This window comes from Pristiophorus japonicus, chromosome 6, assembly GCF_044704955.1.
Source record: "Pristiophorus japonicus isolate sPriJap1 chromosome 6, sPriJap1.hap1, whole genome shotgun sequence".
NCBI lineage: Eukaryota > Metazoa > Chordata > Chondrichthyes > Pristiophoridae > Pristiophorus > Pristiophorus japonicus.
The window spans coordinates 123,834,967-123,857,419 of NC_091982.1; the positions used below are offsets into that span (position 1 = coordinate 123,834,967).

General features: G+C 47.0%; 1 protein-coding gene and 1 pseudogene across 5 annotated transcripts in view; one reads left to right on the forward strand and one right to left on the reverse strand.

The window, feature by feature from the left end:
• Nucleotides 1-22,453, reverse strand: part of LOC139265775 (interferon-inducible GTPase 5-like) — a 59,326-nt gene that overhangs the window by 33,357 nt on the left and 3,516 nt on the right. For 2 of the 5 annotated variants that reach the window (XM_070883172.1, XM_070883173.1), the window contains exon 1: nucleotides 10,637-10,775. The exons of 2 other annotated variants lie outside the window; for them this stretch is intronic. Coding sequence is in view for 1 of the 3 variants with exons in the window: in XM_070883171.1 (XP_070739272.1) it covers nucleotides 10,637-10,638 (2 nt within the window). In the remaining 2 variants the exon portion in view is untranslated. Of the gene's footprint in view, nucleotides 1-10,636; nucleotides 10,777-22,453 lie in introns of those variants that run through there. One more of the 5 variants, XM_070883171.1, reaches the window with a different exon arrangement.
• LOC139265494 (interferon-inducible GTPase 5-like) lies at nucleotides 11,751-21,236 on the forward strand (annotated as a pseudogene).

Here is a 22,453-nt window from a genome sequence, read left to right on the forward strand (position 1 = left end):
CTGTCGACAGGTACTATTAAGCCTAGGCCAGGTGTAACCTCCAGTGGTTCGGAAAATTCTCTGTTTCGGCACCAGTCAGGCGTCACCATTCAATATGATCATGGCTGATCATGCAACTTCAGTACCCCATTCCTGCTTTCTCTCCATAACCCCTGATCCCTTTAGCCGTAAGGGCCACATCTAACTCCCTTTTGAATATATCTAACGAACTGACCTCAACAACTTTCTGTGGTAGAGAATTCCACAGGTTCATAATTCTCTGAGTGAAGAAGTGTCTCCTCATTTCGGTCCTAAATGGCTTACACCTTATCCTTAGACTGTGACCCCTGGTTCTGGACTTCCCCGCCTTTGGGAACATCCTTCCTGAATCTAACCTGTCCAATCCCGTCAGAATTTTATATGTTTCTATGAGAGCCCCTCTCATTCTTCTAAATTCCAGTGAATATAAGCTTAGTCGATCCAGTATTTCTTCATATGTAAGTCCTGCTGTCCCGGAAATCAGTCTGGTGAACCTTCGCTGCACTCCCGCAATAGCAAGAATGCCCTTCCTCAGATTAGGAGACCAAAACTGAACACAATACTCAAGGTGTGGTCTCACCAAGGCCCTGTACAACTGCAATAAGACCTCCCTGCTCCTATATTCAAATCCTCTGGTTATGAAGGCCAATATGCCAGTTGCTTTCTTCACCGCCTGCTGTACCTGCACGGCAACTTTCAATGACTGATGTACCATGACACCCAGGTCTCGTTGCACCTCCCCTTTTCCTAATCTGTCACCATTCAGATAATATTCTGCCTCCCTGTTTTTGCCACCAAAGTGCATAACATCACATTTATCCACATTATACTGCATCTGCCATGCTTTTGCCCACTCACCTAACTAAGTCATCCTGCAGCCTCTTAGCATCCTGCTCACAGCTCACACTGCCAGCCAACTTAGTGTCATCTGCAAACTTTGAGATATTAAATTCAATTCCTTCGTCCAAATCATTAATGTATATTGTAAATAGCTGGGGGCCCAGCACTGAACCTTGCGGTACCCCACTAGTCACTTCCTGCCAATCTAAAAAGGACCCGTTTATTCCTACTCTTTGCTTCCTGTCTGCCAACCGGTTCTCTATCCACGTCAATACATTACCCCCAATACCATGTGCCTTAATTTTTCACACTAATCTCTTGTGTGGGACCTTGTCAATAGCCTTTTGAAAGTCCAAATACACCACATCCACTGGTTCTCCCTTGTCTACTCTACTAGTTACATCCTCAAAAAATTCTAGAAGATTTGACAAGCATGATTTTACATTCATAAATCCATGCTGACTTGCACCGATCTTGTCACTGCTTTCCAAATGCGCTGCTATTACGTCTTTAATCATTGATTCCAACATTTCCCCATGACCGATGTTAGGCTAACCGGTCTATAATTCGCTGTTTTCTCTCCCCCTCCTTTTTTAAAAAGTGGGGTTACATTAGCCACTCTCCAATCCGTAGGAACTGATCCAGAGTCAATAGAATGTTGGAAAATGACCACCAATGCATCCACTATTTCTAGGGCCACTTCCTTAAGTATTCTGGAATGCAGACTACAGGCCCTGGAGATTTCAATCCCATCAATTTCCTTAACACAATTTCTTGACTAATAAGGATTTCCTTCAGTTCCTCCTTCTCGCTCGACCCTCAGTCCCCTAATATTTCTGGAAGGTTATTTGTGTCTTCCTTTGTGAAGACAGAACCAAAGTATTTGTTCAATTGGTCTGCCATTTCTTTGTTCCCCATTATAAATTCACCTGATTCTGACTGCAAGGGACCTACATTTGTCTTCATTAATCATTTTCTTTTCACATACCTATTGAAGCTTTTGCAGTCAGTTTTTATGTTCCCTGCAAGCTTACTCTCGTACTATATTTTTCCCCTCCTAATTCTAAATTTCTCCCAGTCCTCAGGTTTATTGCTTTTCTTGGCCAATTTATATGCCTCTTCCTTGGATTTAACACTATCCCTCATTTCCCTTGTTAGCCACGGTTGAGCCACCTTCCCCGTTTTATTTTTACGCTAGACAGGGATGTACAATTGTTAAAGTTTATCCATATAATCTTTAAATGTCTGCCATTGCCTATCCACCATCAACCCTTTAAGTATAATTTCCGAATCTAACCTAGCCAATTCACGTCTCATATGATCAAATTTACCTTTCTTTAAGTTCAGGACCTAGTCTCAGAATTAACTGTGTCACTCTCCATCTTAATGAAGAAATCTATCATATTATGGCCACTCTTCCCCAAGGGGTCTCACAAAACAAAATTACCAATTTATCCTCTCTCATTACACAAGACCCAGTCTAGGATGGCCTGCTCTCTAGTAGGTTCCTCGACATATTAGTCTAGAAAACCATCCCTAATATATCACAGGAAATCCTCCTCCACCATATTGCTAGCAGTTTGGTTAGCCCAATCTATATATAGATTAAAGTCACCCATGATAACTGCTGTACCTTTATTGCACGCATCCCTAATTTCCTGTTTGATGCCATACCCAACCTCACTACCACTGTTTGGAGGTCTGTACACAACTCCCACTAGCGTTTTCTGCCCTTTGGTGTTCCGCAGCTCTACCCATACAGACTCCACATCATCCAAGCTAATGTCCTTCCTTACTATTGCGTTAATCTCCTCTTTAAGCAGCAACGCTACCCCACCTCCTTTTCCTTTCCGTCTATCTTTTCTGAATATTGAATACCCCTGGATGTTGAGTTCCCAGCCGTGGTCACCCGCCGTGCATCAATGGTGTAACTCTTTTAAAGCTTTCTACAGACGTCCGACAGCAGCTGAACATTGTCCCACAGCACGGTCATCAGCTCAAAGTGGTTTCATTGCCTCCTTCCACAGATCATTGATGCCATCTCTAACCCACATCTTCAGTCCAGATTGGCACTTTCACACCCCATTAGTTGCCAGCTGCGCCCATTGGGAATCAGCCCAGGCCAGCAGCAGAAGAACATTTGGGACCCCGATGAAGATCTCCAAGCTTTCCTCACCCACACCATCGGACCAGATTGGCACCTTCACACTCCATTAGGTGCCAACTGGGCACCACGACAGGGCAGCAGGCACAAGGTCTACAACTGGCTCCCTGGGGGAAGTTCCAATCCCTGCTCCAGAGGTACATGAGGGAAGACACACACTCCTGGGTCTTTTGTTCAATAATCTGGACACCAGCATCAGCTTCCATGGAGCAGGCACTGATTCCCCACTCCCTCACACCCAGCACCACGTTCATTTCAACAGTGCAGAGAAAATGAAAATACTTCGAGGGCAAGAAAGGAGAACATGTCGCCAAACTCTCTCTCTCAATCCCTCTCCGTCCTGCAAGCGACACTCTGCCTCTCCGTCCTGCCCACCACACTCTCCCTCTCCGTCCTGCCCACCACACTCTCCCTCTCCGTCCTGCCCACCACACGCTCCCTCTCCGTCCTGCCCACCACACTCTCCCTCTCCGTCCTGCCCACCACACTCTCCCTCTCCGTCCTGCCCACCACACTCTCCCTCTCCGTCCTGCCCACCACACTCTCCCTCTCCGTCCTGCCCACCACACTCTCCTTCTCCGTTCTGCCCACCACACTCTCCCTCTCCGTCGTCCCTACCACACTCTCCCTCTCCGTCCTGCCCACCACACTCCCTCTCCGTCCTGCCCACCACACTCTCCCTCTCCGTCCTGCCCACCACACTCTCCCTCTCCGTCCTCCCGACCACGCTCTCCCTCTCCGTCCTGCCCACCACACGCTCCCTCTCTGTCGTCCCTACCACACTCTCCCTCTCCGTCCTGCCCACCACACTCTCCCTCTCCGTCCTGTCCACCACACTCTCCCTCTCCATCCTGCCCACCACACTCTCCCTCTCCGTCCTGCCCACCACACTCTCCCTCTCCGTCCTGCCCACCACACTCTCCCTCTCCGTCCTGCCCACCACACTCTCCCTCTCCGTCCTGCCCACCGCACTCTCCCTCTCCGTCCTGCCCACCATTAGATGGACAGTAAAATGATGTGCAGGAGCTATTGATGAACATTTTTGCAGGAAGCAGTTGAAATACTTCCTGGGAAGCCTGTAATCAGTAAGTTATATTGGTGCACTCTTCCCTTCTCCATCTCCTCACTTCCACTGGCCTGAAGTACTCGGCGGGGGGGTCTGTTAGAATGGTGTAAATTTCCACCGTTTGTGGGAATTGTGTAAACCCAGGAAATATCAGAGCACTTGAACAGTACAGCTGTGCAAATGAGTCCTGAGGGGCTTTGGCGTGTGTTACGTTTGCAATGTTAAAAAGCTCAAGGTACTGAGCGAGTCAGGGACAGAGCGAGCACCTTTAAAACAGAATTCGGGTGAGAGTGGCAATTGGCTGCAGAGGGAACATAGGAACAGGATGGGCCAATCATGGCTCTCCCAGACAGTGAGAGGAATATCGGAACATGATGGGCCAATCACGACTCTCACAGTGAGAGCAACATAGGAACAGTTGGAGGCCATTCGGCCCCTCGAACTGAATCTGCTCCCCCATTCAATGAGATCACAGAGGGAAGGAGTTAATAAATATATTAACCAAGGATAAAAAGCTAATTGTTGTTTTATTTACACCCTTTAACATTTAATTATTTTGGTCAATTAGGGGACTACTAAACTTCAAATAGAAAAATTAACAAATAAGAGGCAAGGGAAAAAACGGAACAGCTTAAAGTAAGCAGCAAAAATTAAAGAATTATAAACTGCAGTCAAAGTACCGAAACAAATCAAATTAAATCCTTCTCATCAATAATATTTTGTATTTAAGGTGAATCGGTAAGCTCTGGAAATAAAAAAATACCAACATTTGAAGAAAGAAAAAACAGGTAATGTCAGCATAGAGATTGTGTTGGGACTGCAGAATGTGAGATGTGGTGACCACTCAAATTGTCCCAGATGACCACACTTGCGGGAATGTCTATCTCTTGATACACTTGGGCTCAGAGTCATTGAGCTAGAGTGTGAGATAGAGACACTCTGACACATAAGGAAGGGGAAGGAATCTCCAGGTAGTTTAGAAAGAAGAAATGAGAAAGAAAGTGTCATGTATCGTACATTATTATATATAACTGTATCCTACATGCTATACATGACTGTAATAAGATATGAGCTGTAACCACCAGCATACCCTACCACCAGGGGTGCACTTGCAAGAGACAGGCATACAAGGACAGGTCTCAGGCAAGTGCAGCATTCCAGTGCTGTGAAATAAAGGTGCAGGTCCAGAGTGACCTTGACTTCACTACATGTCTCGTGTGAATCTGTACTGAGGGGACAGGACTTTACAGTGGCGACAAGTTACGGGATCACAGAATCCACAGAATGGCGAACAACGGATCAGATGAAAAATACAATGCGGGAGACAATTGGGAGGACTTGAAAGAAAGGCTGCAGCAAAGCTTTGTAAACAAAGACTGGTTAGGCAATGATAAGGCAGACAAGAGAACAGCCCATCTCTTGACCAGCTGTGGCTCGAAAACATACGCTTTAATGAAGGATCTGTTGGCACCCGAGAAACCAGCAAGCAAGTTGTTTGACTTGAGCACACTGGTAAGAGACCACCTGAAGCCAGCGAGCAGCCTACACATGGCCAGACACAGGTTCTACAACTACAGACGCCGTGTGGGCCAGAGCATACCCGACTTCGTGGCGGAACTTCGGAGGTTGGCTAGTTTATGTGAGTTCTCCGAAGAACTGAGGAGCGAAATGCTGAGAGACTTTTTCATTGAAGGAATAGGCCACGCATGTATATTCCGAAAGCTCATAGAGACCAAGAACCTGACCTTAGAGGCAGCAGCACTGGTTGCACAGACATTCTTGGTAGGGGAAGAAGAAACGAGGTTGATTTACAATGCAGGTACGACAACTAACGAAATATCGGAACAAGAAGTTCACAGCACTAAACAAGCTGATACCCCCACACACAGACAAAACCGGGAGAACAGGCTCTCGACAGCAGGCAGAAGCCATCAATGGCCACAGGAATGGCCGTTCACACCTCATCAACCCACAATGCGAGCAATCAACTACAAACTGAGAGAAGCTCAAGAGAGATCAGCCAGACGCAGCTCATTCTTTGGAAACACTTTGAACAATGGAAGCGGTCTGTGCTGGAGGTGTGCGGGCGGGCACTCATCAAGGGGATGTCGATTTCAGCAGGCTGTTTGCAGAAATTGTGAATATACAGGGCATTTGGCCCGCATGTGCAAAAAAACGGCAGCTCGACTGGTATACGAATCGGATGGGTCGGAAAGCGGACCGGAAGATGGTGGGGACAGTACCCGGACACCGATGTACAGCGGGTCAACACGATCAATGGCCGCTGCTCCTACAACAAGACGCCTCCTATAATGATGAGGGTCCTACTCAACGGGATATCTGTCAACATGGAGCTGGATACAGGAGCGAGTCAATCTCTCATGGGCGCTCAACAATTTGACCAACTGTGGCCGCATAAAAGAGATAGACCAAAACTCACAAGGGTCGACACCACACTAAGGACCTATACCAAAGAAATCGTACCAGTCCTCGGCAGTGCCATGCTCTCTGTCACACAAAAGGGACAGTGAACCGATTTCCCCTGTGGACTGTCACCGGAGACCCCCCAGCACTGCTAGGGAGAAGCTGGCTGGCAAAACTAAACTGGAAATGGGATGATGTCCATGCCATGTCATTAGAGGAACGGACCTCCTGCTCAACAATTATAAAGCGATTTGAACATCTCTTTCAGCCAGTTGTGGGCACTTTCAAAGGGGCCAAAGTCAAAATCTACATCACACAGGATGCTAGACCGGTCCATCACAAGGCCAGAGCTGTACCCTATGTGATGAGGGAAAAGATTGAACACGAACTAGACAGGCTTCTGCGGGAAGGCATTATATCACCTGTGGAATTTAGCGACTGGGCAAGTCCCATCGTCCCAGTCATGAAGCCTGATGGATCCGTACGAATCTGTGGGGACTACAAATCTACCATAAACAGAGTCTCCCTACAGGACCAGTACCCGCTGCCCAGAGCGGAGGACTTATTTGCCACATTGGCTGGAGGCAAACTTTTCTCAAAATTAGACCTCACATCTGCATATATGACGCAAGAATTGACCGAGGAATCCAAGCTACTCACCACCACCAACACACATTGAGACCTTTTCATGTGCAATCGATGCCCATTTGGCATCAGGTCGGCAGCTGCCATATTCCAGCACAACATGGAGAGTCTGCTCAAGTGCATCCCGGGGACGGTTGTATTTCAAGACGACATACTTATTAAGGGCAGGGACACCGACTCCCATCTCCGTAATTTGGAGGAAGTACTAAAGCGGTTGGATCGGGTAGGCCTACGAGTCAAGAAATCCAAGTGCCTGTTTCTCGCACCCGAGGTTGAATTTTTGGGCAGAAGGATTGCCGCTGATGGAATCCGCCCAACAGAGTCCAAAACAGAAGCAATTCGCCTGGCACCCAGGCCCGGAATGTCTCAGAACTGCGCGCCTTTCTCGGGCTACTCAATTACTTTGGGAACTTTATGCAGAACTTAAGCACGCTGCTGGAGCCTCTCCATGTGCTACTCAGGAAGGGGTGCAATTGGTTTTGGGGGGATGCGCAGGAACGCGCCTTCAATAAGGCACGCAACCTTCTGTGTTCCAACAGTGTTTTGACTTTCTTTGACCCAGGTAAAAAGCTAGTTCTCACATGCGATGCGTCAGCGTATGGGGTCGGGTGCGTTTTGCAACAGGTCAATAGTGCGGGCAAATTACAACCCATAGCTTATGCCTCCAGGTCACTTTCGCGGGCGGAGCGCGGGTACGGAATGGTAGAGAAGGAGGCGCTCGCGTGTGTGTACAGTGTCAAAAAGATGCACGAATACCTTTTCGGGGCCAAGTTCACGTTAGAAACCGACCACAATCCCCTCACGTCCCTCCTATCCGAGAGCAAGGCAATAAACAGCAACGCCTCGGCGCGAATTCAACGGTGGGCACTCATGCTGGCATCCTACGACTATACCATAAGGCACAGACAACTGTGCCGACGCGCTTAGCAGGCTACCCCTGGCGACCATGGAAGGGTCTGACGAACAGGACTGTGAGATAGTCATGGCAATCAATGCCTTTGAGTCCACAGGTTCGCCCATGACGGCTCGCCAAATCAGAGCCTGGACGGCCAGCGACCCCACGTTATCCTTAGTAAAAAGATGTGTCCTAACCGGTGACTGGGCAGAGGTTCGCGATGCCTGCCCCGAGGAATTAAAACCCTTTCACAGACGCATGCATGAGTTATCACTACAAGCAGACTGCCTGATGTGGAACAGCCGAGTAGTCATGCCTCTGCGAGGCAGAGAGGCATTTGTCCAGGAGCTCCACCGCGAGCACCCGGGGATCGTTCTCTTGAAGGCCATTGCCAGATCCCACGTCTGGTGGCCTGGTATTGACGCGGACTTGGAGCTCTGCGTCCGAAGGTGCACCATTCGTGCCCAACTCAGCAATGCCCCCAGGGAGGCTCCATTGAGCCACTGGCCCTGGCCAACCAAACCGTGGTCGCGGGTGCACGTAGACTATGTGGGCCCATTCATGGGCAAAATGTACCTCGTATTTGTAGATGCATTTTCAAAGTGGATCGAATGCACCATTTTAAACTCGAGCACAACCTCCACCACTATGGAGAGCCTCGCAACCATGTTTGCAACGCACGGAATCCCTGACACATTAGTCAGTGATAATGGTCCGTGCTTCACCAGCGCAGAATTCCAAGACTTTATAATTGACCACGGCATAAATCACGTCAAGACGGCACCGTTCAAGCCGGCCTCCAACGGCCAGGCGGAGAGAGCAGTGCAAATCATTAAAAAAGGCATGCTTAAAATTCAAGGTCCCACACTGCAGGGTCGCCTGTCGCAACTGCTGCTGGCACACAGATCTCGTCCGCACTCACTGACTGGGATTCTCCCCCGCACAACTGTTGATGAAAAGGACTTTAAAAACAAGGCTCTCATTAATCCTCCCAGACAAGCACGAAATCATTGAGGCAAAGCGCCATAAGCTGACTGAGTACCAAGACAGAAATTCGAGGGGGAGATGGAATGAGATAGGGGACAACGTGTTTGTCCTAAACTATGGCAGGAGTCTCAAATGGCTTGCAGGGACAGTAATGGGCAAGGAAGGAAACATGCTACTGGTAGTACAAATGGACAATGGCAAAACCTGCCAGAGGCATGTAGACCAAGTCAAAAGCAGATTTACCAACAACACTGCGGAACCAGAGGCAGACTACAATGTGGAAATCGTACTACACCTGGTGGACAGACAGAGGGAACAACCTGAGGAAAGGGCAATCCCAACAAACAGCCCAGGCGAGTCAACAACAATCACACCAATCGAAACAGACAGCCCAGGCGAGTCAACAACAATCACACCAATCGAATCAGACAGCCCAGGCGAGATACCAGCAACCACACCCAAAGAAAAACAGACACCAAGGCAAACAATTGAACCACAACTCAGAAGCTCCACGCGAGATCGTAGACCACCTGAGAGACTGAACCTATAAAGACAATAAGACCTTGGAGGAGGTTGATGTCATGTATCTTACATTATTATATATTACTGTATCCTAACATGCTATAGATGACTGTAATAAGATATGACCTGTAACCACCAGCATACCTTACCACCGGGGGTGCACTTGCAAGACACAGGTACATAAGGACAGGTCTCAGGCAAGTGCAGCATTCCAGAGCTGTGAAATAAAGGTGCAGGTCCAGAGTGACCTTGACTTCACTACATGCCTCATGTGAATCTGTACTGAGGGGGCAGGACTTTACAATGAGATTATTTTACTGCAAGATAAAGCAACCTGCATTAATAAAATGCTCCTTTACTGCCTCACTGAGTATTAATATCTTGGGTGCAAAGTATGTCCCACTCCTCCTCAGCTTTAAATGGCTGCAGATTTAAAGGGTCAGTTTGCAGAAGGCCCAATGATGACATCTTGTACCCTGCCCCCACTTCAGATACTGAACACCACATTCACTGGGTCTGGGCTTCAGAATTGTGATGGCACCAGTTATTAAACTAATTCATGACACAGGATATACAGCACAGAAACAGGCCATTCGGCCCAACCAGTCCATGCCGGCGTTTATGCTCCACTCGAGCCTCCTCCCGTCTTTCCCTCTCTATCAGCATAACCCTCTATTCCCTTCCCCTCATGTTTATCGAGCCTCTCCTTAAATGTATCGAAACTATTTGCTCCAACCACTCCCTGTGGTGGTGAGTTCCACATTCTCCCCACTCTCTGGGTAAAGAGTTTCTCGGGAATTCCGAGGGATTTCTTGGTGACTATTTTATACTGATGGCCTCTAGTTTTGCTCCTCCCCACAAGTGGAAACCCTCTCTGTGTATTTACTCGATTGAAACTTTTCATCATTTTAAAGACCTCTATTAGGTCACCCCTCAGCCTTCTCTCTCCAAGGGAAAAGAGACCCAGCCTGTTTACCTTCCCTGCTGGGTATAACTTGCAGACACAGACATTCAACCCTCAGAGACCTGTGGCTGGCCCTACCAGCGAAACAGGGGTTGTATTGGAGTTACTTACATTGTGTAGTTCCTTCACTGCCTGCAATCTCTATTTCTCTTCAGGTTCTGGATGTGTTTGAAACACAAACTCCTGAAATTAGGGTGTTTCTGTGAGGGTTCGGCAGCTGCAAGAGGTTCCTGTGAAACTGAAACTGAATGTCAAGGGGCGGGCCTTTATGGGAACGGGGGAGGGGTGTGTAACAAGGGCAGGCTGTGAACTTTATTCCAACTGAAGGTGAAGTTCGAGTTAATACAGAAACAGCAACAGAACAACTCACTGTAAACACTTCACACAACCTTCACAATCCCTCAGCGTGTTCCCAGAGAAGTGCCCAGACCCTGATTATTGTCAGATGTTGGGCTATCTCCAGCAGACCCGGTTTTAAATGGGAATGTTGCAGTGGCTGTAGTACCAATAACCTGCACCAGGTGGTGCTATCCAGCTATCAGAAATTACTTGCCAGCAAGCACCGTTACTAAAGTTTCATCAGGACATGAGGGACAGGAAGAGGCCATTCGGCCCCTCTGGCCTGCTCCACCATTCAGTTCGATCTTGGAGAGGAAGGCCATTTAAATGTGGTGGGTCGGGGAAATTCTGCTGACCATAATTTTGGGGTAGGTTTTGGTGGAGTGTCTCTCTGCCTCATTTTCCTTTCCATAACATCTCGTGCTGCACAGGTTATGCCAGGAAAAGTCCAGGCCAAAGCACAGGTCAAAACAAGAGCTTGACAAGTATTTGTTCAATAGTTTCAGTTTTTAAGAAGAGAGAAAAGCAACAACAGCTTGTATTTATGTAGCGCCTTTAACATAGTAAAAGGGCCCAAGGTGCTTCACAAGAGCGGCACCCAAGACAGTTTGATGCTGAGCCACATAAGGAGCTATTGGGGCAGATGAACAAACATTCGGTCAAAGAGGGAGGTTTTAAGCAGCGTCTTAAAGGAGGAAAGAGAGATAGAGAGGTGGAGAGGGTTAGGGAGGGAATTCCAGAGCTTGGGGCCTAGGCAACAGAAGGCACGGCCACCGATGATGGAGCGATTATAATCAGGGATGCTCAAGAAGGCAGAATTAGAGGAGTGCAGTTATCTTGGAGGGTTGGGCTGGAGGAGATTACAGAGATACGGAGGGGTGAGGCCATGGAGGGATTTGAAAACATGGATGAGACTTTTAAAAACAAGGCATTGTTTGACTTGGAGCCAATGTGGGTCAGGGAGCACAGGGGAACGGGACTTGGTGCAAGTTAGGACACAGGCAGCAGAGTTTTGGATGACCTCAAGTATACGTAGGGTATAACATGGGTGGCCAACCAAGAGTGCATTTGAATAGACCAGTCTAGAGGTCGCAAAGGCATGGATGAGGATTTCAGCAGCAGATGAGAGGGGTGATGCAGACTTTGTAATGAGGGAGGAGGAGTGTGAAATATTAGATGAGATAACTATAGTGAGGGAGGAAGTATTAAGGGGCCTAGCAGCTTAGAAAGTGGATAAATCCCCAGGCCCGGATGAAATGTATCCCAGGCTGTTGAGAGAGCAAAAGAGGAAATAGCAAAGGCTCTGACCATCATTCTCCAGTCCTCTCTGGCTACAGGTGTGGTGCCAGAGGACTGGAGGAATACGAATGTACCCTTGTTTAAAAAGGGAGAAAGGGATAGACTGAGTAATTGCAGGCCAGTCAGCCGAACCTTGGTGGTTGGAAAATTATTGAGGGATCGGGTACATCTTCATTTGGAAAGACATAGATTAATCAAAGACAATCAGCATGGATTTGTCAAGGGAAGGTCGTGCCTGACTAACTTGATTGAATTTTTCGAGGAGGTAACCAGGACGGTCGATGAGGGCAGTGCATGTGATGTAGTGTATATGGATTTTAGCAAAGCTTTTGATATGGTCCCACATGGCAGACTGGTCACGAAAGGTTACTGCACAAGATAAAAGTTCACTCGGTTGGGAGTAATATATGTTAGCATGGATAGAGGATTGGCTAACTAACAGAAGACAGAGAGTCAGGCTAAATGGTTCATTCTCTGGTTGGTAACCAGTAACTAGTGGAGTGCCACAGGGATCAGTGCTGGGACCCCAACTATTTACAATCTATATTAACGACTTGGAAGAAGGGACTGAGTGTAACATAGCCAAGTTTGCTGATGATACAAAGATGGGGGAAAAAGCAATGTGTGAGGAGGACACAAAAAATCTGCAAAAGGACATAGACAGGCTAAGTGAGTGGGCAAACATTTGGCAGATGGAGTATCATGTTGGAAAGTATGAGGTCATGCACTTTGGCAGAAAAAATCAAAGAGTAATTTATTATTTAAATGGAGAAAGATTGCAAAGTGGTGCAGTACAGCGGGACCTGGGGGTACTTGTGCCTATAAAAGTCCGGGAGCAGGGAGGCAAAAAAGAAGTAGAAAGCAATCGAAAGGTGATGTCACAGCCAAGGGGGTAAGTGATTGGCTGGTGATTGGTAAGTAGTTTTTATTTTCTTTCTTTATCAGTAAGTAACATTTAGAATTGTTGCTGCCAAATTAAGTGTATCTAAGGGTTAAATCATGGCAGGATAGCTCGGGTACGTGTTATGCTCCTCCTGTACAATGTGGGAAGTCAGGGACGTTTCCGGTGTCCCTGACGACTACGTGTGCGGGAAGTGTATCCGCCTGCATCTCCTGACGGACCGCATTGCGGCACTGGAGCTGTGGGTGGATTCACTCTGGAGCATCCACGATGCTGAGAATGACGTGAATAGCACATTCAGTGAGTTGGTCTTACCGCAGGTAAAGGGTACACAGCCAGATAGGGAATGGATGACCAACAGGAAGAGCAGTGGAAGGAAGGTAGTGCAGGGGTCCCCTGCGGTCATCCCCCTACAAAACAGATACACCGCTTTGGGTACTGCTGAGGGGGATGATTTATCAGAGGAGGGCAGCAGCAGCCAAGTTCATGGCACCGTGGGTGGCTCTGCTGCACAGGAGGGCAGGAAAAAGAGTGGGAGAGCTATAGTGATAGGGGATTCGATTGTAAGGGGAATATATCGGTGTTTCTGTGGCCGCAACCGAGGCTCCAGGATGGTATGTTGCCTCCCTGGTGCAAGGATTAAGGAGGTCCTGGAGCGGGCGCAGGACATTCTGAAAAGGGCGGATCACCAGCCAGTTGTCGTGGTGCATATAGATACCAACGATATAGGTAAAAAATGGGATGAGACCCTACAAGACGAATTTAGGGAGCTATGAGCTAAATTAAAAAGTAGGACCTCAAAAGTAGTAATCTCAGAATTGCTACCAGTGCCACGTGCTAGTCAGAGTAGGAATCGCAGGATAGCTCAGATGAATACGTGGCTTGAGGAGTGGTGCAGAAGGGAGGGATTCAAATTCCTGGTGCATTGGAACCGGTTCTGGGTGAGGTGGGACCAGTACAAACCGGACGGTCAGCACCTGGGCAGGACCGGAACCAATGTCCTAGGGGGAGTGTTTGCTAGTGCTGTTGGGGAGGAGTTAAACTAACATGGCAGGGGGATGGGAACCTATGCAGGGAGACAGAGGGAAATAAAATGGAGGCAGAAGCAAAAGATAGAAAGGAGAATAGTAAAAGTGGAGGGCAGAGAAATCCAAGGCAAGAAACAAAAAGGGCCACATTACAGCAAAATTCTAAAGGGACAAAGTGTGTTAAAAAGACAAGCCTGAAGGCTCTGTGCCTCAATGTGAGGAGTATTCGGAATAAGGTGGACGAATTAACTGCGCAGATAGCAGTTAACGGATATGATGTAATTGGCATCACGGAGACATGGCTCCAGGGTGACCAAGGCTGGGAACTCAACATCCAGGGGTATTCAACATTTAGGAAGGATAGACAGAGCGGTAAAGGAGGCAGGGTGGCGTTGCTGGTTAAAGAGGAAATTAATGCAATAGTAAGGAAGGACATTCGCCTGGATGATGTGGAATCTGTATGAGTGGAGCTGCGGAATACCAAAGGGCAGAAAACGTTAGTGGGAGTTGTGCACAGACCACCAAACAGTAGTAGTGAGGTTGGGGATGGCATCAAACAAGAAATAAGGGATGTGTGCAATAAAGGTACAGCAGTTATCATGGGCGACTTTAATCTACATATTGATAGGGCTAACCAAACTGGTCGCAAAGCGGTGGAGGAGGATTTCCTGGAGACTATTAGGGATGGTTTTCTGGACCAATATATCGAGGAACCAAATAGAGAGTTGGCCATCCTAGACTGGGTGATGTGTAATGAGAAGGGACTAATTAGCAATCTTGTTGTGCGAGGCCCCTGGAGAAGAGTGGAATTCTTTATTAAGATGGAGAGTGACACAGTTAATTCGGAAACTATGGTCCTGAACTTAAGGTAACTTCGACAGTATGAGGCATGAATTGGCTAGAATAGACTGGCAAAGGATACTTAAAGGGTTGACGGTGAATAGGCAATGGCAAACATTTAAAGATCACATGGATGAACTTCAGCAATTGGACATCCCTGTCTGGAGTAAAAATAAAACGGGGAAGGTGGCTCAACCGTGGCTAAAAACGGAAATTAAGGATAGTGTTAAAACCAAGGAAGAGGCATATAAATTGGCTCGAAAAAGCATCAAACCTGAGGACTGGGAGAAATTTACAATTCAACAGAGGTAAACTAAGGGTTTAATTAAGAGGGGGAAAATAGAGTACGAGAGGAAGCTTGCCGGGAACATAAAAACTGACTGCAAAAGCTTCTATAAATATGTGAAGAGAAAAAGATTAGTGAAGACAAATGCAGGCCCCTTGCAGTCGGATTCAGGTGAATTTATAATGGGGAACAAAGAAATGGCAGACCAATTGAACAAATACTTCGGTTCTGTCTTCACGAAGGAAGACACAAATAACCTTCCGAATGTACGAGGGGACAGTGGGTCTAGTGAGGAGGAACTGAAGGATATCCGTATAAAGCGGGAAATTGTGTTCGGGAAATTGATGGGATTGAAGCCCGATAAATCCCGGCGCCGGATAGTCTGCATCCCAGAGTACTTAAGGAAATGGCCCTGGAAATAGTGGATGCATTGGTGATCATTTTCCAACAATCTATTGACTCTGGATCAGTTCCTATGGACTGGAGGGTAGCTAATGTAACACCACTTTTTAAAAAAGGAGAGAGAGAGAAAATGGGTCATTTTAGAGCGGTTAGCCTGACATCAGTAGTGGCGAAAATGTTGGAATCAATCATTAAGGATAAAATAGCAGCACATTTGGAAAGCAGTGATAGGATCGGTGCAAGTCAGCATGGATTTATGAAAGGGAAATCATGTTTGACGAATCTTCTGGAATTTTTTGAGGATGTAACTAGCAGAGTGGACAAGGGAGAACCAGTGGATGTGGTGTAATTGGACTTTCAAAAGGCTTTTGACAAGGTCCCGCACAAGAGATTGGTGTGCAAAATCAAAGCACATGGTATTGGGGGTAATGTACTGACGTGGATAGAGAACTCGTTGGCAGACAGGAAGCAGAGAGTCAGGATAAATTGGATAAATATCACTCTCGACTCACATGCCCTTCCCCAATCCAAACCTACTTCCTTCTGCATCCGCCCCTGGAAAAAACGCTCCAAACTCTCTTAAAACTGCACTTATCAACTCAAAACAGTCCAATCTCTGGCCCTCTTTTAACAATGCTATTTCTGTAGCCACCAATCTGCTCAATCACACCCTCAACACCACCTTTGATGCCCTAGTCCCTATTAAAAAGATTACTCTCTTCCATGCTAGCCGTTCCCACTGGTACAGCCCTGATCTTCGCTCCCTCAAGTCAAAAGGGCGCAGACTTGAATGGATGTGGTGGTTAACTGGTTTAGCTATTCACCGCTAGATCTGGCTCAAACACATAGAAACATAGAAAATAGGTGCAGGAGCAGGCCATTCGGCCCTTCGAGCCTGCACCAACATTCAATATGATCATGGCTGATCATGCAACTTCAGTACCCCACTCCTGCCTTCTCTCCATACCCCCTGATCCCTTCAGGGCCACATCTAAGTCCCTTTTGAATATATCCAATGAACTGGACTCAACAATTTTCTGTGGTCGAGAATTCCATAGGTACAGAATTCTCTGGGTGAAAAGGTTTCTCCTCTTCTCGGTCCTATATGGCTTACCCCTTATCTTTCGACTGTGACCCCTGGTTCTGGACTTCCCCAACATCGGGAAAATTCTTCCTACATCTAACCTGTCCAATTCCATCAGAATTTTATATGCTTCGAAGAGATCCTCTCTCATTCTTCTAAATTCCAGTGAATATAAACCTTGTCGATCCAGTCTTTCTTCATATGTCAGTCCTGACATCCTGGGCATCAGTCTGGTGAACCTCTGGAATTTTTGAGGATGTAATTGAAGAGTGGACACGGGAAAACCAGTGGATGTGGTATATTTGGACTTTCAAAAGGCTTTTGACAAGGTCCCACACAAGAGATTGGTGTGCAAAATCAGAGCACATGGCATTGGGGGTAATGTACTGACGTGGATAGAGAACTCATTGGCAGACAGGAAGCAGAGAGTCGGGATAAAAGGGTCCTTTTCAGAATGGGAGGCAGTGACAAGTGGGGTGTAGCAGGGCTCAGTGCTGGGACCCCAGTTCTTTACAATATACATTAATGAGTTAAATGCAGGAATTGAGTGTAATATCTCCAAGTTTGCAGATGACACTAAACTGGGTGGCGGTGTGAGCTGTGAGGAGGACACTAAGAAGCTGCAGGGTGACTTGGACAGGTTAGGTGAGTGGGCAAATGAATGGCAGATGCAATATAATGTGGATAAATATGAGGTTATCCACTTTGGGGGCAAAAACACCAGAAGATTTGTCAAGCATGATTACTGACATAAAAACTGACTGCAAAAGTTTCTGAAGATATGTGAAGAGAAAAAGATTAGTGACGACTAATGTAGGTCCCTTGCAGTCAGAATCAGATGAATTCATAATAGGGATCAAGGAAATGGCAGATCAATTGAACAAATACTTTGTTTCTGTCTTCACTAAGGAAGACACAAATAACCTCCCGGAAATATTAGGGGACCGAGGGTCTAGTGAGAAGGAGTAACTGAGGGAAATCCTTATTAGTCAGGAAATGGTGTTTGGGAAATTGATGGGATTGAAGGCCGGTAAATCCCCAGGGCCCTTACAGTCTGCATCCCAGAGTACTTAAGGAAGTGGCCCTAGAAATAGTAGATGCATTGGTAGTCATTTTCCAACATTCCATGGACTCTGGATCAGTTCCTATGGATTGGAGGGTAGCTAATGTAACCTCACTTTTTAAAAAAGGAGCGAGAAACCAGGGAATTATAGACCGGTTAGCCTGACATCGGTTCTCTCTCCTCAGGTACTGTTCCCCTCTCCTTCAAACCTGCTGTCATCACCCCTTTCCTCAAAAAACAACATTTGACCCCACTTTGCATGCTAGCTATCGCCCCATCGCCAAACTCCTTTCCTGTCCAAAGTACTTGAACGTGTTGTTGCCTCCCAAATCTGTGACCATCTTTCCATGACTTCAATGTTTGAATCCCTTCAATCTGGTTTCCGCCCCTGCCACAGTACCGAAACGGCTCTCATCAAAGTCACAAATGACATCCTTTGTGACTGTGACAAAGGTAAACTATCCCTCCTTGTCGTTCTGGACCTGTCTGCAGCCTTTGACAAAGTTGACCACTCCATCCTCCTCCAATGCCTCTCCACCATCATCCAACTGGGTGGGACTGCACTCGACTGGTTCCAGTCTTATCTATCTAATCGTAGCCAGAAAATCTCCTGCAATGGCTTCCCTTCCTACCCTCGCATCATTACCTCTGGTGTTCCCCAAGGATCTGTCCTTGGTCCCCTCCTATTTCTCATCTCCATGTTGCTCCTTGGCTATATTATCCAAAAGTCAGTTTCCAAATGTACGCTGATGAAACCCAGCTCTGCCACTTCTCTCGACCCCTACCTGGTATCTAAATTGTCAGATTGCTTGTCCGACATCCAGTACTTGATGAGCAGAAATTTTCTCCAATTAAATATTGGGAAGACCAAAGCCATTATCTTTGGTCCTCGCCACAAACTGCATTCCCCAACCACGGACTCCATCCCTCTCCCTCGCATCAAGCTGAGGGTGAGCAAAACTGTTTGCAACCTAGGTGTCATATTTGAACCTGAAATGAGTTTCCAGCCACATATCTGCAGCATAACTAAAACTGCCTGTTTTCACCTCCGTAACATTGCCCGCCTCAGCCCCTACCTCAGCTCTTCTGCTGCTGAAAACCCTTATTCATGATTGTTAGCTCTAGACTTAACTATTCCAACTCACTCCTGGCTGGCCTCCCATATTCTACACTATGTAAACTTGAGGTCATCCAAAACTCAGCAGCCCATGTCCTAACTCGCACCAAGTCATGATTACCCATCACTCCTGTGTTTTCTGACCTACATTGGCTCCCGATTAAATGCCTCGATTTCAAATTTCTCATCCTTGTTTACAAATCACTCCATGGCTTTGCCCCTCCCTATCCTGTAATCTTTTTCAGCCTCACAACCCCCCGAGATGTCTGTGCTCCTCAAATTCTGCCCTCCTGAACATCCCTCATTATATCTGCTCAACCCTCCAGCCTGCTCCAACATTCAATAAGATCATGACTGATCATTGACCTCAACTCCACTTTGCCGCCCGATCTCCATAACCCCCTGATTGCCCTAGACTCCAAAAATCTATCTATCTCGGCCTTGAAAATATTCAGAGATTCAGCATCCACAGCTCTCTGGGGCAGATAATTCCAAAGATTCACAACCTTCAGTGAATCAATTCCTCCTTACCTCTGTCCTAAATGGCCTACCCCTTATCCTGAGACTGTGCCCCCTGGTTCTAGACACTCCAGCCTGGGGAAACAATCTCTCAGCACCTAACCTGACAATCCCTTTCAGAATCTTGTAGTTTCAATGAGATCACCTCTCATTCTTCTAAACTCCAGAGACTATAGACCCATTCTAACAATCTCTCCTCATAAGACAGCCCTCTCATCCCAGGAATCAATCTGCTGACCCCCCATTGTACCGCCTCCAAGGCAACTATATCCTTCGTTAGATAAGGAGACCGAAACGGTGCACATTCCTGAGGTGTAACATTTGAGCATTGATGTTATTTTCAGAGATCAAATAGCCCAGTCTACATTCTCCAAGTTCTTCACTGCTGAGGAGAGCAGGAACCTGTGATCTATGTATCGCGCTGGTGATTTGGAAGTAGTGATTCTTCAGATAAAGAGCAGGTCAGGCAATTTAGACAACATGCAGCTGAACATCGCAGTGATGGGTGATGTGGGCTCGGGGAAATCCACCTTCATCAATGCTATGAGAGGTCTTCGGAGCAAAGATCAGGGAGCTGCTCAACTGGGAATGAAGAAACCGGGATGGAACCAACCAGATATCCCTATCGAGCTCTGTCTAATGTTCATCTCTGGGATCTTCCAGTGAATCCTTCAGTGACTTGTAGGTAAAAGCAAAGGACGACACTGCCCCAAAGATAGAGAGGGTCACCGGACTGAAGGTGTGATTGACCCCAGCTATCATGCAAGTGACGATGGTGATACCCAACAGCACCCTGGGAATTACTGGTGGTATCTTGCTTGGCACTCAACGATTCATTTCAGTTTTCAGAACTGAAGTGGGCTTCCCGACTTTGCTGGCCAGGCTTTGCAGAAACTTGTCATTGAGTTCCACCTGTTTCTGGAGGTAGATCAGCCCAGCAACTGTCAACCCGAAGAACAAATTCCTTTGGTTTTGAAATCAATAATTACCTAAAGAAGGTGAAGTTTGAAAGCTATGACTTTTTCATCGTTGTGTCCCAGTCACGATTCAGAGAGAACGCGCAGAGCTTGCCAAAAGGATTCAAGAACAGGGCAAGGAGTTGTACTATGTGCGGTCCAAGATAGACAATGATGCCCATGCACTGAGGATGCAAGGTGTTGACTTTAGTGAAGGGCGGAGGTCAATTCTCAGGGACTGTGTCAGCAACTTCCAAAGTGTTGGAGTTACACCACCAGCCATTTTTCTGATCTCTAGTTTTGACCTGGACAAATATGACTTTCCTGACTTAAAGACCAGCCTCGTCAGTAATCTCCACAGTATACAATCAAACACTTTCTCGCTCTCACTCCCAAAGATTATGCTGGAAATTATAGAAGCCAAAATAAGGATGTTGAAGAAGAGAGTCTGGCTGATGGCTGTTCTCGCTGGAGCACTGGGTGCAGTGCCAGTGCCAATGCCAGGGTTGTCTTCCATTACAGGCTTTGGGTTGACAGTTGCTGGGCTGATCTACCTCCAGAAAAAGGTGGGACTCAATGACAAGTTTCTGCACAAAGCCTGGCCAGCAAAGTCAGTAAGCCCACTTCAGTTCTGAAAATTGAAATGAATCGTCGAGTGCCAAGCAAGATACCACCAGTAATTCCCAGGGTGCTGTTGGGTATCGCCATCATCACTTGCATGATAGCTGGGGTCAATCGCACCTTCAGTCCGGTGACCCTCTCTATCTTTGGGGCAGTGTCGTCCTTTGCTTTTACCTACAAGTCACTGAAGGATTTACTGGAAGACCGTTCGGAAGCTGTACAACAGCTGGTGAAGAGTGCACTTGGATCAGATTGACATGATCCCCTGTACGCCACGCCTATCAACATCACTCCTCAGTTTGTAGAGACTGTAGTGATGTTTGATCTAGAATGTGACAGATTTACCTGCAGGGTGTCAAACTCATTCTCTATGGTGGGCCTGATCGGATATCCAGGCACAGTTATTGAAGTAGCAATAGACGAAGATAAACAATTGAAACTTGCTCGCATTTAGATTTTATTTACTCTTTACTGCTGCTCCCTGATACCTGCACCTCTCAAATCATTGCAGCAACATTTGGAGCAAATGACTGGGATGAGGCCTGCCTTGGATAAAAGCACAGGGACCACTTGTCACTACAGAACTTAGTGCCCCAACCACTAACTCTGGGAGTGATTCCACAGCCTCACAACGCTCTGTGTAAAGACATTTCTCTTGGTCACTGTTCTAAATATCTTACTTTCTTCTATCTCTGGCTCCTCGTCTTGACCCTTCAACCCCTGGAAGCAGTCTGCTTCTATCTACCCAAACCATCTTTCACCATTTTAAAACATTTCTATCATATCGCCCTGCAATATGTGTTGAATATGAGAAGGACGAGTCCCAACAGAAAGGGCACCAAGTCAGAATGGGCCCGAGACTGAGCCACCCACCTTTCTGGACAGGAATACACCTGTCTTGTGTGACTTCCTGTATTCCTAACATGGCTGTCTCAGATAAACCACAGGCACATCATACTCTCTGCAGCACACACCGTGTAAGCATTATTTCTGCATCCTGCTCACTGGGGAGGAAAACTGCAAGAAGAGGGGAAAAGAGGAGCCTTTCCTTCCCACGGCAATCTGTGTGCTCCACTCTGTAACTTCACTGTTCAAGTAAAATGTCTCCCTTCTGGCTGTTATCACGGTTTGTTGGAGGACATTTTGGCACCCCCCGCCCTCGTTCTGAGTGATTATTGACAACGCAAACAACCTGCATCATCGGTAACATCACAATGACTATTGACAACGCAACCAACCTGCATCATCGGTAACATCACAATGACAATTGACACCACTGCCCGATCCTACTTCACCAATGGCAAGGTGGCACCATGGCATGTCTGGATGGAAGATGAGGGACTTGTCCTCACAGTGTAATGGATCCTTGGATTTGGTCTCTTAAGTTGTAAGGTTCTGTGAATGTTGGCTTAAAGTTGACCAAATCTAATTGACCAATATGCCTCACAAAAGGACATTGGGTACTGCTGCAGT